Here is a 15,789-nt window from a genome sequence, read left to right on the forward strand (position 1 = left end):
CATCGTAATGGCATTTCAATGGTTGAAACTGCAGAAATGCGTTTCACAGTTTGCGGCGGTGCAGACTTCCCGTCATACTCCTGCTTGAAAAGCACTCAAGACTTGGCTGGTTTTTCTTTTCTATGAAAGAAATATTCTGTGATGAAAACCATGATATTGGTCCCGTCTCCTTTTTGAAAATCCTGGGATCATCTCTAAGAGTAGTCGTACACCCTTTTGACGGGTTTAATGCAGGCTCAGCCCAACTGTATTAGACGTTGCCAAATTTTTCCTCGCGTTTTATCTTTTTAACAGAGAATTAAATCATTCAACGCCTTGAAAATTTTTGTGAATTCACCGTGGATAATGAAGAAAATACACTTAAAATTTAAATTTTTAGTGTAGCTTATTCTTCTGCTCAGAAAATGAAACGATAGGGAAAATAGGAAATATGTCTCTTACAGCCAGGCTCATTCTAGTTAATCACCCTCTTGAGATTCACTTTCAATTTTGCCTCATAGGCAACAAAAAAGAGGAGTTCGGGTAGCTATCTATTTGAAAAAGACACATTTAAGTTGCTCCATAAATTTGATTGAGCCTATAAACGATGTTTTTCATCTATTGGTAATTACGACCATCTGAAGTTCGCTTCAATTTCACCGCATAGGCAACAAACATAACTGGGAGCGCGAACAGTCTTCGTCGATTCGAGAGCAAACATTTATCGCTTGATATGCATGGGCAGATAAACATATAGAGTACATAGAGTCGTAATGTAAGTGGGAGGGCTGGCGACACTTTTGAACATTTTCTATGTCCCGAATTCCGAGACCCCTGTGTGACGCCGGGTCACTTTTTCGATACATGATCGATTGTTTGCGATACACAGGTACCCGGTCATCTGATGTAAGCAAAGAAGATAGGAATTGCCACGTATTCCACACCGCCATTTTGGATCGAACGTGTATCGAAAAAGTGACCCGAGCTCGGCGCACACCGGGCTCGGAACTCGTCGAGCAGAACATGGCGCCAGCTCTCCTATTTACATTACGACTCTATGTACTCTATGCAGATAAACGATGTTGCTTATGTATTTGTAAGGAGGTGTCCTCTATCTGAAATTTGCCTTCAATTTTGCTTCACAGGCAGCAAACGCACAGATAGCGCGAATAGTTCTCCATTTGAAAAACATGCTTTAATAGTCTCTCTCCGTATAAACTTTGTAAAACCAATGGACCGTGCGGAAACCTAGGGAAATTTGTAGAAAAACTCTTACCGTGAATTTAACTTTTTTGGTCGCAGGTAGACACACAAAAGCTCCAAGAAACTCTCAGATTGAGAAAAGGGAAATTCCACAGCAAGAAGAGAAAGAAATGGTCTCTTCCAGCCAAAATTGATCCTTTTCCCCTCATATTTTCCTCATAGGCGAATACGTGTCGAAGCTTCGCATTCTATTATGCACTCATTGCAAAACTTAACCAGGTACCTTTACGCGAGCTAGTTTCAAAGAAAATACATCTAAATTTTGTCTTGAAAATTCATGTATTTACCACGTGTTCCGCTTTCGAGTGGCTAGAAATATTTAAATTGTCTCCGCGCATTAGAACAGACTTTATTTACATGTGTTATCTACTTGAGACCAATCATTCAAACACGAAGTGACGAAATTTCTGATTGCATTATTTACATTCTGTACAAACTTCTGATCTCACGGGATTGTTTACTTAGAAAAGTTTTGATAAGAATTATAGATGTTGGTAGGAATACCTACCTAAGTGAGAACAATTTCTGACAAAAAATAGATGACAAACGATATTTGGTTCGGTTTCTGCAAAAAAGAAAAGAAAGAGATTACCAATCACTAAATATCGTTTGCTCGAGGAGTTTCGTCCAACCCTGATCTGTTGGGAATAGGTAGCCAAGGAATTTGCGTTTTACTGTTTCTCCATGCACTTCATCTTAAAATCTTTTTCTCCAGCTAAGACATTACATTTTTCCACTTTTCAGATACTGCGCGCATAGAATTTTAACTAGGAAATTTCAATTATAAATTATGCAGAAAGAAGAAGAAAAAAAGAAAACACTAAAAAACCAGAGAAAAGTTTGAGATTTGTTTGTCCAAAGTATCCGAAAATTCAGGGAATTTTTAAATCCTTGATAACTTGTCACCCTGAAAACAGCAAATGATCACGGCAGGTCGTGATTCCACTTGTTTTCACAGATAACGGTAAGGTGAGGTTGGGTAACTGGGCGGTGGGGTAACTGGGCAGTACCCTCTGTATTTCTACCAGATTAGTGCAAAAATTGTTTTCACTGTTGGCATACCTTCATTATGACGTAAACCATCTAGAACATGTAAACATAACTTCAAAAAAAAATTTTATGGTGAATGGTGAAGTGCCGAAAATTGTACAGCTTTTTTTTCAAAACAACGCCAGAGGTGGTCCCGAAAAGAGCCTCATATCTCACTCCCAGCAAGTATTTTATTCAACTTTGACAATTCTTCTTCATGTATGATGTATTTGTGTAATGCGTGAGTAATTACAACGTAATTGGATGAAAATACTGGCTGCAAAGGGTTGATGCCCAGTTACCTTGAAAATTTTCCCTTTGTGGGGTAACTGGGCACCCACCCCAAGGTAACTGGGCAGGTGGCAGTGGTGGCACCTGCCCAGTTACCCATTGCAAGGTTGCTGTGCTTCGGTGTTTGTTTACTTCTGAAAATGTCAAAACTAATTGACTATTGTGGACTTTTAAGTGCCAAAGACCAATAATCAGGGTTCCCAGCACACTAAACTTCTAACTTAAGTCAATTATAGCATAACTTAAGCATTACTTAATTACATTTTTGCCGCTAACTGTTACGACATCACTTTTAACGACTTAAACATGGTTATATAAATTCAAATGAAATTCTCTGAAACCCTCATGAGAAGGACATTCTTTTCTGGCCAATGAGAATTACAAATAATGCCCCCCTTAAAAATTAAGGGAACTTTTTGGCGCCTGACTCTATCCCAGATCAGCCTTGCGGCTTAATTTTTTTTCATTTTTTAAAAATGTATCATGCTTAATCTCACTAAAAGTGGCCAAACAGTGTCCTGGTATACAATACTACTTTATAAGTAGTAATACAGAAAGTTCTAAGCATTTATCTACAAGGAAACAATTTTTTTTTACCGTTATTCAATTCTCAGATTTGAGGGTTTTTTTGCCGCTAACTGTTACGACATCATTCTTAACCACTTAAACATGTTTATATACATTCAAATGACATTTTCTTAAACCTTCATGAGCAGGACATCACCTTCTGGCCAATGAGAATTAAAAATAATGCCCCCCTCAAAAATTAAGGGGGGGTAGTCCAGTTACCCCACGACGTTGGGTAACTGGGTGAAAAAAACGGGAAATTTTTGAAAATTTGTGGGAAAAAATTGAAAGATGAAATTCGACTTTTGACTCTTCCTACATTTAGACAAGGTGTTGTACTTACTAAAAAAAATTTAAAAGTAGCCTCCACTGTCAATATAATGATGGGAGAAAAATCATGAAGTTGAAATTTTGACATTTTTCTCCGAACTCCTGCCCAGTTACCCAACCTCACCTTACGCAAATTGCACTCTTTGATACCGCTTCCACATACGATAAGGATAATAAATATAATTAATAATATACAATTTTTACATATTTCCAAGTAAATTAAATGAGAGGATTCAGAAGAAGGTCAAGTGTGTAGTTCCAGATAAAGTCAGGAGAGTGATTGCTGCATGTAAAGTCTCCATTTTATTCATATATACTCATTTATTAATTTACTCACTCCTTTTTTTCATTCGATTAAATACTTGAACCACCATATCTTTGTTTAGCGACGACGTGTAAATGCAATAAGTGGCTCTTTACTTTATCAAAAGCTGTTAAAATTGAAGGCGCTCCGAGTTTTTCAATGGTGAGGTCCATATGCAAAAGGCCGTGTAGGCCGTGTTGCATACAAAAAATTACAGGCGCTTTGACTTCCTTAGCACATCGAATGGCAGCGGATGCTGGTTCTCGAGGGTTTTCTATGTTGCATTTACAACCGGGTTTACCTTGAAATCCTCGCACCCCTGCCACATACGAAAGATATTAAATAATCAATAATGTACAATTTTTACATACTGCCAAGTAAATTAAATAAGACAATTCAAAGAAAAGTCTAGTGTGACCCTGCAGATGAAGTCAGAAGAGTGATTGCCGCATGCATAGTCACCATTTTATTCATATATACTCATTATTAATTTACTCACTTTTTTTAAGTCCATTAAAGACTTAAACCAACCTATCTTTGTGCAACGACGACGCGGCGTGTAAATGGAATAAGGGACTCTTTATTTGATCAAAATATGTTAAAATTGAAGGCGCTTCGGGTTTTTCAATGGTTAGGTTCATATGCAACTATTTGTGTTCTCGGGATGACCGTGTTGCATACACAAAAATTACAGGCGCTTTGACTTTCCTAAGCCTGACAAAATAATGACAACGGATCAATACTATCAATATTATGAATATAAACGAATAATATAAATTTTAGTCTGATTAATTTTAACAAAAATTATCATAAAAATAACTCACATTGATAGGGAAGTTAAGTCCTCTAGGGTTTTCGACGTTGCATTTACAACCGGGTTTACCGTGAAATCTTCGACATTGGAATGATTCGTGTATTACCATCACAGCGTTGTAAAATTATGCAAATTGCGACATTTTATCAGTAGTAATATGCAGGATTGAAACTGCTCTTTCATATTTGTGGAAATGTTTTTGGTGGGTAATACGTACCATTTGTCAACATTGTAATGGTGCTTCACGGCTCATTCGAATTGCGAGGATTTCAAGGTACTTAAACCCGGTTGTATATGCAACATAGAAAACCCTCGAGAACCAGCATCCGCTGCCATTCGTTGTGCTAAGGAAAGTCAAAGCGCCTGTAATTTTTTTGTATGCAACACGGCCTAACACGGCCTTTTGCATATGGACCTAACCATTGAAAAACTCGGAGCGCCTTCAATTTTAACAGCTTTTGATGAAGTAAAGAGCCACTTATTGCATTTACACGTCGTCGCTAAACGAAGATAGGGTGGTTTAAGTATTTAATCGAATGAAAAAAAGAAGTGAGTAAATTAATAATGAGTATATATGAATAAAATGGAGACTATACATGCGGCAATCACTCATCTCATGACTTTATCGGCAGGGTCACACTTGACTTTCCTTTGAATCATCTCATTTAATTTACTTGGCAGTATGTGAAAATTGTACATCATTGATTATTTAATATCTTTCGCATGTGGCAGGGGTGCCAAAATGTGCAATTTGCGTACCGTTATCGGCAAAAATAGCGAGTGGATTCACGACCTACCGTGATCATAGCTGTTGCAGGGTGACAAGATATCATGGGTTTAAAATTAATTTTAAAAAAAACCAGGAATAAAATAAGCATTACCCCTCTGTTTATCCATAGAAGCCCCTGGGTGAGGTTCGAACCCGGTCCTCAAGACCTCGAGGGTGAAAGGATGAAAGCAATGCGCATCAGCTTGCACCCGAATCCAGTTCAGCCGGAGTCATCCGGTTCGTCAGACGAGTCTCTTCCGAATTGTCTGCGGTCTCCACCCGGTTCCCTCCTCCGCTCCTTCGCTTTGGGCGTAGCTTTCCTCGCTTTTTCCCCTGTTTCCTTTTCTTTTTCCGTTCGACCGAGTTTGGTGCGGGACTCAGCTCTGACATTACTCTCCGAGTGGTGGATGACGTCATCGATGGGCGCTTTGGGGTGGTTTTGCAAGTAGGTGGCACGGTCGCCCAGCACCCGGTTCACGGCATACACCCTGAAGAAGCGGACGGCGAGAACGGAGAGGGTGACCGCCAGCATGATGTGCACCGCCAAGAGGCCCAGGAACCAGTAGTAGATCAACGACGCTTTGCCCTCGAACGGTTTCTTTTTGCTGCAACAGCAAGATTCGATTTCTTAACTATCGATGTAGTCATGGAAAGCAGGATTGGAGGCATGAAAAATTAATGTATCGTTATAACATACCACGTATCTTTCTAAATTTTCGCCCCTATTTTATTTTTTTGAAGGAAACAAGCCACTTAATACCTTGAATTCTAGGTATATTGAATATTGTGCTGACAGAGATGAAAAAATAAAGGAAGTTTTTAAGATATTGCGTTGACTAGTTTTCCGAAGAAAACATGAACGTGTACGTCTGCAATGTTGCAGGCGAAGATACGTGCTATTTTTTGAAGTGAAACAAGTCACTTAATAGCTTGAATTCTATATTGACGGCGTAAGTCCGCAATCACAAAGTGTCACACACTCTCTTTTGCGGAGTCTGAAATTCTCCGCCTCTCTATATGTTATTTTTTTAAAGGAGAACAAATGGACATCATTCCCTGAAGTTTATGCAGAATTTTCTTCGCACAGAGAAGAAAAATCACGGCAGTTTTAAACAATTGCCGTTGAGTAGTTTTCGGTTTAAAAAATAAAGTATGATAGGAAGTCTGCGACGTCGCAAACCGAGTTATGTGATTGCTGACTTACACCGTCAAAATAGAATATTGTGCTGGCAGAGATGAAAAAATAATGAAGGAAGTTTTCAAGATATTTCGTTGACTAGTTCTCTAAGGAAAACATAAAGTATGAGACAGAAAGTCTGCAACGTTGCCGACGGAGATTCGTGGTTGCACACTTTTCCCGTCACGTCGATATCAAAGAGACATGAAAGATATCCATGGTTAAAGTCAGCAAATATGCGTCTACATTGCAACGTTTAACGTTGCTTGCGATTTTTTCTCAAATTTCATTTTTTAACAGAGAACTAATCAGCATAGAGCCTTGAAAATTTTTGTGCATTTCCCTAGGCTTATTAACGGTGAAACTACCAGACCTCGTATCTCGTTTCGTGACGTCGCAGACTTCCTGTCATAGTTTATTTTTTCGATGGAAAACAACCTACTGCCGATGTTTCGAAACTTCCGTGATTTTCTTCCGCGTAACGAGGAAAATTATGTGAAATTCCTCTCATAAAAAATTCTTGTCGTTTTGTCCTTATCAAAAATTCTAAAAGTGGAGCAGAGATCTTAAAACGCACCGCAAACGGGATACGTGGTTTTGGAGTATCGCCGTCGTTGTACAAAGTAAACACACAAAATTTCAAGTCTAAACTTGATAAATTCTCTGTGGACGGAATAAAACACGGAAGGAAGTCAGGCAACGTCTGATTAATTCTGCTGACTCTGGTTAATTCCAGTAGCGTGACGTGCTTTGCGATACTTCGATTGATCTGCCATTTAAACCTATGGAAAAGGATCGATAAACAGGGCGCTCGCAACGAACACCTTAATCATCGATTCTTCACCATAGCTTCAAATGGAGAAATGTCGATAATCGATCATTCACGCCACGCCACTCGTTAAATACGTTCCATTAAACTGAAAATCCCCATCACTCGTTGGAACCTCACACTCCGCAGGAAAAAATCAACCTGTTGCTGTACTGACCTAGCGTTGTTGTTGTATTTCTTTTTGGATTTGAGTTCATATTCCGAATCTCCTCTTTGAGGCTGGTCCCAGGAATTGTCCGTGACATCCCCTTTAGTCCGAGCCTGCATCGGAGTAATGTCCTCATCGAATATCTTCGGCGGCAACGCTGCCCAAAGGTTCGACGCCAAATCTACCGCCGGCCCTAAATCAACTGCGCCAACTTGAGTCATCTCTGTATTTGAGAGAAATCGGCTCTAAGGGGAATCTGGACTAATGTGACGAAAAGAGGGCCTGAAAGTTTCCTCACTGGAGGCCGAAGCTAATCTGGATATACATCAGTTCTACAAAGAAGAAGAAAACCAATGAAAACTGATCAATCGGAATCTGGGGCTTGAACTCAAAGCCGAGAATGTGCTCTCCGCCCTAGAGGCTCAGATTGCAATGGACTGCGATTAAGTAAAAGTGTTGAAATTATTTTCACCGCATCGGAGTAATGTGCATGTTGCCTAGCTATGAATTGAAGGGGTTTCTTTTACTAGCATTTATAATTAGCACCTTTTCTTCGTATCTATTTAAAATTGCCTATATACTTATATCTACCTAATAAATGGAACCCATGTTTTTGATACTTCCGGTACATATTCCTTTTGACGCAGTATAATTTTCGCGTGCAATGAGAGAGTGTTTCCGGCGATCAGCAGATGTAACCGCAAATGCCGAATACTTACCTCTTATAAATGGACCGCGTTAAACAGAAAGGAACCAAGCCACATTAGCTTTTGCCAAATTTAATTGGCTAATTTTACTCGTAGTTTTTTACATGAAAATAGTTGTGAGGATTTTCGTGCAAATTTCGATGAATTTTCTCCACAGTACGAAGCAAATTCCTTGATATTTCCAAAAGGATCCGCACAAACGTATTCTCGTAAAAAATTAAATTGCCCAATTAAAATTGGCAAAAGTTGATGTGGCTTGGTTCCTTTCTGTTAAACGCGGTTCAAATACATATCTACGTGATGCTGTAACTTCCGCGCGCAATCAGAGATGATGCAGCCGAGATGTTGAGCAATTCCGGTGGGTACATAGGTAGTCCCTTGACTCTACTTTCTTCAGACAACGGGTTTAGGGATCAGGTGGTATTATTGCATCGGGAAGAATGTAAGTAGTCTTCCTCGCTTCGAAATGAGATATCTTTTCGGGATTAATGTCGCCTCCTGAGCCTAACTAAGGTAGGGCATCTACGCTCCGGTTAGGCCGACATCGGGTTTTGAGAGCAGCGAGAAAAGGTCTGTCGATTCTCAAATAGTGAGAGTTTTGAAGTGATACGAAAAAATGAGAGCGACCTCCTAGTTTACCATATAGTGACGACGAGGATGGGTTTATAATCTCTGGCGTCATTGGCAGAGGTCAGAGCCAATATATTTTAGGGATCCTGCCTTGCTATTTTCCTTGTGTTGTAGAAGCAACTCGCGGAAGTCTTGTCAGATCTGCCAAATGATGACTGATGACCAAAAGAGTTTAGCATTTGGTTTAGCAATCCTGAACCCGATTTGACTCGGTCCGACATCCACCAGTCATAATTAGGTGAATTTTATTCGATTTTATGTTCAACAAGTTGCTTTTTGACTACAATTAGGCGAAAAATAGCGCTGACCTCCGAACTTATCATCAGCATCAGCCGATTATATTGCTCAGGTTGTTGACGAGAGCTCTCAAAAAATATACTGTCTCTAAAGCGCCGAATACACCTGCTGGCTAGACGCGCGTCTAGACGCGAAAATTAGGATCCGATCCTACACTGAGAAAAAATTATGGTTATAATTACCATATTAGTGGTGTTCAATATGAACTCTTAATTAGTAGTTGCCATAACTAATAATAGAGATATTTTTACCATTAAAAGGTAATTTTACTACCGCACACTTGTAAAATTACGATTGCTCCGGTAAAAATATCACTATTATTGATTACGGCCACTACTAATTGGATAGCTTTATGCAATAAGGAACTAGGGTCAAATTTTCGATTTTTTTTTTTTTTTTTTATGATGAATTCCGTATCAGGAGGGTATTTACTTACTATCGAGAAAAAGAAAATCCTCAAAAACGATTCTTATCCCGCTTCAGCAACCCCGCAAAAATTTGCCGTCGCAGGATCATGCGAGGTTCATTTTGCAATTGGGACCTATACTATGGTTCCCTATTGCGTAATGCGAAACTCGGATTCCCCATTTAGCAATTCGGAACAATAGGCAGGACGGCAAAATGCTATCTCGGCATTCTCGGCTCCTGTTCGATCGATCTTGCTAATTTTTGGTACCATGCGGTATTTTTCGATAGGAAACTCGAATTTCTGGTCAAATTTCGAAAATTTAAAAATCAAAGATGGCGGATGTGGCCTAAAATGCCATCTCGGCTCCTGTTCGATCGATCTTGCTGATTTTTGTTTCGAGGGGGTATTTTTGGACGGGAAACTCAAATTCGTAGCCGAATTTCGAAAATAATTTTTTTCAAATTTTGACAATGAGCTTGTTCAGTGATTTTTGATTTTTGCATTTTTCGAAGTATTTACTTCTTACAATCCACAAGGATTTTCGCCGATATTTTTCGAATTTCAATCCACGAAAAACAAGTTTGAGGTTGCGTCTCCTAAGCTCCCCTTTAAACGCGTGTCTCCGAGGAATGAAAGATCCCCTGAGTAAGGTCATTTTCGGCCACATCCACCATCTTGGATTTTCGATTTTTTTTTTTAAATTAAACCAAAAATTCGAGTTTCCCGTCCCTAGATACTCCTGGTACCAAGATTCACCACGTACACCCTGTTTTTGGTAGAATATCTTTCCGCAGGGACAATGCTTCTCCCCCTTTCCAGGTATGATGGGAGGAAGGGGTGTTTTCTCTGTTGGGGTTAACCCTCCAGTGTGTAATGGTGAAACCAGGGTACCAGGGTCGTCTCCCCTATGCGGTCAGTGCTAAAACAATTTATAGTTCCTAATTGCAAAATGAGCTTTCCTGGATTCTTCATTTTGCAATAAGGAACTTATAGCCTTTTTTGTAATTTTTGGCAACAGTGTGATGTTTTCGAAGAATCTGTCAATACAGGGTGTTAAAGAAACTCCATAGCTATAAACTGAACCATCAAACCGCAACATTGATCATTTTGAGGAAAAACGCCAATGGTTTTTGCAAAAGTTGCTCTCCTGAAAACCTACCGTACTGCCTATAGCTCCGAATTGCAAAATGCTATCCAATTAAGAGCATATTGAACACCACTAATATGGTAATTATAACCATAGTTGTTTCTCAGTGTACCTTGAGCGAGCTTCGGGCGGTGAGCTGGAACCTGATTGGCTATGGAGATTCCCGAAGACGGCCGAATAAGCGCGTCTTGACGCGCGTCTAGCTCTCAGGTGTATGCAGCACTTAAGAGGGATGAGTTTGTGATGTTGGTACGGAGTGGGCTCACCGATGGCGATGCCGGCGAGCGTGAGCGTCAATGACAGCCGATGCACTCCTCATCCTGGGCGGACTTGGGGAGGGCCATAAGGTTCTCCATGTCGATGTGCTTGACCTTCTGCTTGAGGCAGTCCTGGGCCATGACGAGACGCATGGCGGAGATGCCCAGGAGGAAAACGGCCAAGACGATGAGGAAGAGGGTGACCGTGCAGACCACCAGCCAGGCCGGGACGTAGCCAAGCCGACACTCGCCCACGCCGGCCGTCCCGCTGCCCAGGTACCGCGCGTTCAACGTCTTGTCCTGCGAGAACACCAGCTCGAACGAGCCCCGACCCTCATCGCCACCCATCCCCGCCCCGAGGTCTCTGCAACATCAACGACCCCCGTCCTCATTACCTATACGCTCCAACTTTGAAGAAAAGAAGAACCCTCTTAAATATGCAATTTCTTCGCATAAGCCAATCCATGGGCACAACCAGGCTTTTTTCGTAGGAAAGCAGAGGGTCATCTTATCAAGGGAAATCGGGGGAGGGGAGGAGGGCACAGAATTACTCACTACCAGTGAAGGTTAAAAGAGACTCCCTCAACTTCATTAGGGGGTCCTGGGGTTTTCCCGGAACAATTAATTATGAAACATTGACACTCAGAGGCAAATTTGAGTTGTTTTTTGCCGAGAAGTTGATTGAAATAGATGAAATGTGTGTCTCGCACTGCTTGAGCGACATCCGTCACATTTTCCCAGGGGGAAGGCCCAGCGGCGAGGCACTCCGCCCCACACCCTAGAAAAAATTCCTAGTTCCCACGATTCACACATATTACATAGAAGTTTCATAGTTCAACGCCCCACCAGCATCCCTTCTAGGGAGGACCTCGTTGCCTTTTTCCAGATGCTACCCAAATTCAAACCTTGTTTGGTCAACCTCTCCTCGGACATTCTTTGCAAATGTCCATAATCCTACGATCAGGCCCGCCACATCCCATCTCGGGCCCAGGTACCAGTTTTAAGGTCCGGGCCCCAAGCACGGAGGGGGGAGGGGGTCCGAGGGGCATCCCCGGAGAAATTTTAGAAATTATACGACTAATCGGACGCATTGTGAAGCTTCCATAAAGAATTTTTCCATCAATTTCTGCGGAATAATTATGTTTTTTTTTTCTACTTTCAGCACAAAATACTTGCGAATTGTTGCATTCAAAACATCTGGAAAATTTTTATTTTTTTTTTTTTTGGGGGGGGGGGGCATATGATACTATTTTCTGTTCTATGAGGGCCAGGCCCCCCTGGACTGCCCCTTCGTTTGTCTATGGCAAGGGAGTTGAGCCATGAGCCATTGAAGTCGAGGATGCCCAGACTGGAGACTCTTAGTATCTGACGACGGAAGAAAATGAAACGCAGTTACTAAAAATATCCCTCTGTACTGAAAATCTTGAAAATAGATTCAAATTTTCCAAGAAGTATACTTCTTTGAAAATTTAAGAAGAATTCTACAGTGCCCCAGCGTGTTTCTGAAAATCTATTCACCTTTTGCGAAATTTTTAGGGTAAATTTTTCTTTTTTTCTTACGAAACAAGGGTTGCATGTGAATTCGTAGTGGTTTTTCACGGGTAACACGGGCCCCCTCCGGGGCCCGGGCCCCGGTACCAGGGACCCAGTATCCCTCCCCTTGTGGCGGGCCTGCCTGCGATTCCCTTATCGAATTGAAAACACTTGCGGGTATCAATAGGACCAATCGAGAGCTATCTTACCTTCGGGGGTCTTAGGCCGATGAAGATGTTTTTTCCGTAGCTCACTCGTCGTCGCAGTGGGTGAACTCGGGTAGGCGGAGGATGGTCTCCATCTCCATGTAGGTGATCTTCTGTTTGAGGCAGCAGGTGTTCTTTCTGATGCGACGCCAGGCGAAGCAGAGGAAGGTGGTGGCCGCGATGACTAGGACGGTGCCGATCGTCAGGAGCAGAAGCCAGATGAGCAGGTCGCGAGCGTCACAGTCCTCCTTCGTCTCGCTCTGGCTGCTTTTCAGAAAAGTATCTTGAAACATCAAAGAAAGTAGTTTTCAGAGGAAATATATCCCGGACCAGGGGCAGTCAATAAAATACGTACGTACGCAAAAGGGCGGAGAGGGGTATAAAAACGGTAACCTCTCAGTTTGAAGCATTCTCTATGAGGGCTTTTAAATGCATTTTTATACAGTCTTAAAAATACTTGAAGAATTTTTAATATAAAACCTTAAAATAGGTATTCTTGAAATCCCTTCATTTTACCTGTTAAAAAATGGAATGCTCTTGAAAAGGATGTCTCAAAAAAGGCGTTGGTCGCGCTCTGTGGAGGAAAGAGCCTTAAATAGGTTTAAGGCCCTTTCCTCCATAAACGTAGGCGTTTTGGGTGCGTTACGTGTAACGCCAAAATCGGATGTGGCACTTAGAGGTGTCAATTTTCCATAAAGAAGGCATGAAAATCATGAATTAAAGGGGGTGAGGTCGACAAAGAGATGCGTAAGTTTGTTTAAAGGGATGTAGACCTAGGGGTGAGCAGACCTAGAGATCTTCTTTTTTCACTTCAAATATCCGACGAGGGATATAATCCTGCGCTTTACCGAGAGCCCCGTCCCCCCCTCCGTCCCTAATCAAGCCAGCCCCAGGTAACCGTTGTTTGAGACCATCAAACTCGGGTCACCTGGCTGGGAATCAAACCCGGGACCTCCCGATCATAGAGCAAGCGCTAAGACCACTACACCACAGGAGGACGGCAGAGTGGTGCAGAAGGGTTCACCGGTCGTGTGTAACAGGAGATAAGGGGAGTAAAAAAATCCAATTGTTAGCTATTCGTATTTAATGAACGGCTCTAAAATTCTGAAATTATTTTGATTTTGTTAGAATGTAAGAACCTTTAATAAAGCTTGAATGCCCGTAGAATATACCCACATGAGTAAATCCAGATCACCCAGACCAGGAAAAAACCCCCAAAAGAATCCCTTTTTGACTCACCGGAGCCCCCTAACGATGAGGCAGCATTTGAAGACGAAGATGGCCTCCGGTTAGCCTTTGCCTCGAGGAGTTGCGTCAAGAGCCATATTCCCAGGAGAAAAATGATGGACATAGTTTCATCCGACAATCCAACGAACGGCTCATTCTACCAGATACTCGTTTTGCCGCTGAAGATTCAAGATCGGAAATAATAATAATCTTACACTACACATTATCACATCATCTCAATTGGACGTATATTTCTATCAAACGGAACTAAGCGCCACCGGGGGATGAAGGAAGCGGGGGGCTTGAATTGGCGGGTGTTGCGGAACGCGATGCTCTTTCCGTCCTATAATCGCAATGTCTTTCCATGGCGCTTAGTTCCGTTTGACAGAACGCGCTATCCGGGATTCTAAAATCCTCTAAAGGAACTCAATTTGGCGCTTAGTTCAGTTTAACAGAAATACGTCCAATTGAGCACATGTAATGCCGGGCATTTTTGTTTTCGTTTTAGTACGGTTTGTATGAACCTGGGAAATGAAATGAGTATCAATACAAAGTACCAATTGGCAGCAACATATGAAATTGACTTCTTTCATCCAAGCTAGTCTTAGGCCATAATCATCGGGAAAATTTCAGTTTTTTTTTATCCGATTCGGAATTTGTTTAGATGAAGGGAAATTATGCCCCAAGAAGCAGAGTATTGAAATACTTTTTGCATTGAAGTTGCCACTTTTGACCTTTAAATTGCAATATTATCACATCATTATTTCGGTCAATAAATGCCGATTCTAAATGATCGAATTTAAATGTTACGTGAGAGAAATCTTGGCAATTTGCAATGAATTTTTTTTTTTTTTTTTTTTTTTTTTTTTTTTTCAAGAAACATCATATAAATTGACAATACTGCAGTTCGTGGACAATGGAGTGCGTGACTTAGCAGCGTTCAATAAAACAAGGTTGTAGCTATTATTTGCAGCTAAAAAAGCCCATGTTATAACCATGCCTACTTAATTAATCTAGTATTTTTTTAAGGGAGTGATTTCCTTTCATATCAAAAAATAACCCGAAAATGAACTCATGGTCCTAGTGTACTTATTGTCAGATGTGTAATATGGAACTTAGTCAATTGCATAACCTCTAGATCGTTTCCTGACAATGAACCCTAAATTACGATGAAAAGGTATGTTTAAATTTACATACCCGGAGTTTACGAGGTGGATCACCAAATGGATAAGTAACAAAAATTTCAAGAAATTGACTTCAATTTAAAAATCAACAAGAATTTTGAGGCCAAAGACCATTATTCCGCGGTTTTAATGAACAAACGTAGATTTTAACGTCGGTATAAAACAGCTGAGCTGTTGAATAGGGAGAGCGCGAAACGCCAATAACCTGTACCTCTCCAAATTGTGAGCATTGGGATTGACCATGGCTCATTTTGTTTTGCGTTTTTAACAAAATTTCGAAGTAGGCATTTAGATTAAAACTAACAAATTAAATTGGTTTAGAAAGAGGCTGTCCCATTTTCCGTAGGAAATGGTCGCAAGAGATTTTACATCCATACTTTTAGGAATTATAACGGATCATCGGAGAGGCCTAAATCCGATGACCTTTCCCGTCTATAGCCTTCCAAAGGGGAGGGGGTCAAAGGTCAAACGCACGGACCGCCATTAACTTTTGAACGAAACAACGAATCAACTTGACCTTGGGCTCAAATGAAAGCTCTCAACGAGACCTATATTAAAGTCTGTTTTTGATAATTTTTCAATGTGAAAAAAGTCATTGTTTGATTTCTCAAGCCCAAAAAATTCAGTTTTCCGAGTTTTTCTATGAAAGCTTTCTCCAAAAGATGGATTTTTTTCACATCGAAAAATTACCA

General features: G+C 41.0%; 1 protein-coding gene across 3 annotated transcripts; it reads right to left on the bottom strand.

Annotated features, from left to right (window-relative positions):
• Window positions 1-1,502: 1,502 nt before the first annotated feature.
• LOC109031720 (uncharacterized) lies at window positions 1,503-15,310 on the bottom strand. 3 transcript variants are annotated; one of them, XM_019043413.2, is made up of 7 exons: window positions 15,111-15,309; window positions 13,926-14,092; window positions 12,690-12,969; window positions 10,957-11,311; window positions 7,510-7,832; window positions 5,459-5,951; window positions 1,503-1,807 (listed from the first exon to the last, which is right to left on the bottom strand). In XM_019043413.2, exons 5-6 carry the CDS (start codon window positions 7,719-7,721, stop codon window positions 5,567-5,569), a joined length of 597 nt encoding a protein of 198 aa, XP_018898958.2. In that variant the 5' UTR covers window positions 7,722-7,832; window positions 10,957-11,311; window positions 12,690-12,969; window positions 13,926-14,092; window positions 15,111-15,309; the 3' UTR covers window positions 1,503-1,807; window positions 5,459-5,566. The 3 variants fall into 3 exon arrangements, with proteins under 3 accessions (XP_018898958.2, XP_018898959.2, XP_018898960.2); XM_019043414.2 differs by lacking the exon at window positions 10,957-11,311 and having other exon boundaries at window positions 15,111-15,310; XM_019043415.2 differs by lacking the exon at window positions 13,926-14,092.
• Window positions 15,311-15,789: the final 479 nt, after the last annotated feature.

The sequence above is a fragment of the Bemisia tabaci genome, chromosome 4 (assembly GCF_918797505.1).
Source record: "Bemisia tabaci chromosome 4, PGI_BMITA_v3".
NCBI classification, from domain to species: Eukaryota; Metazoa; Arthropoda; class Insecta; order Hemiptera; family Aleyrodidae; genus Bemisia; species Bemisia tabaci.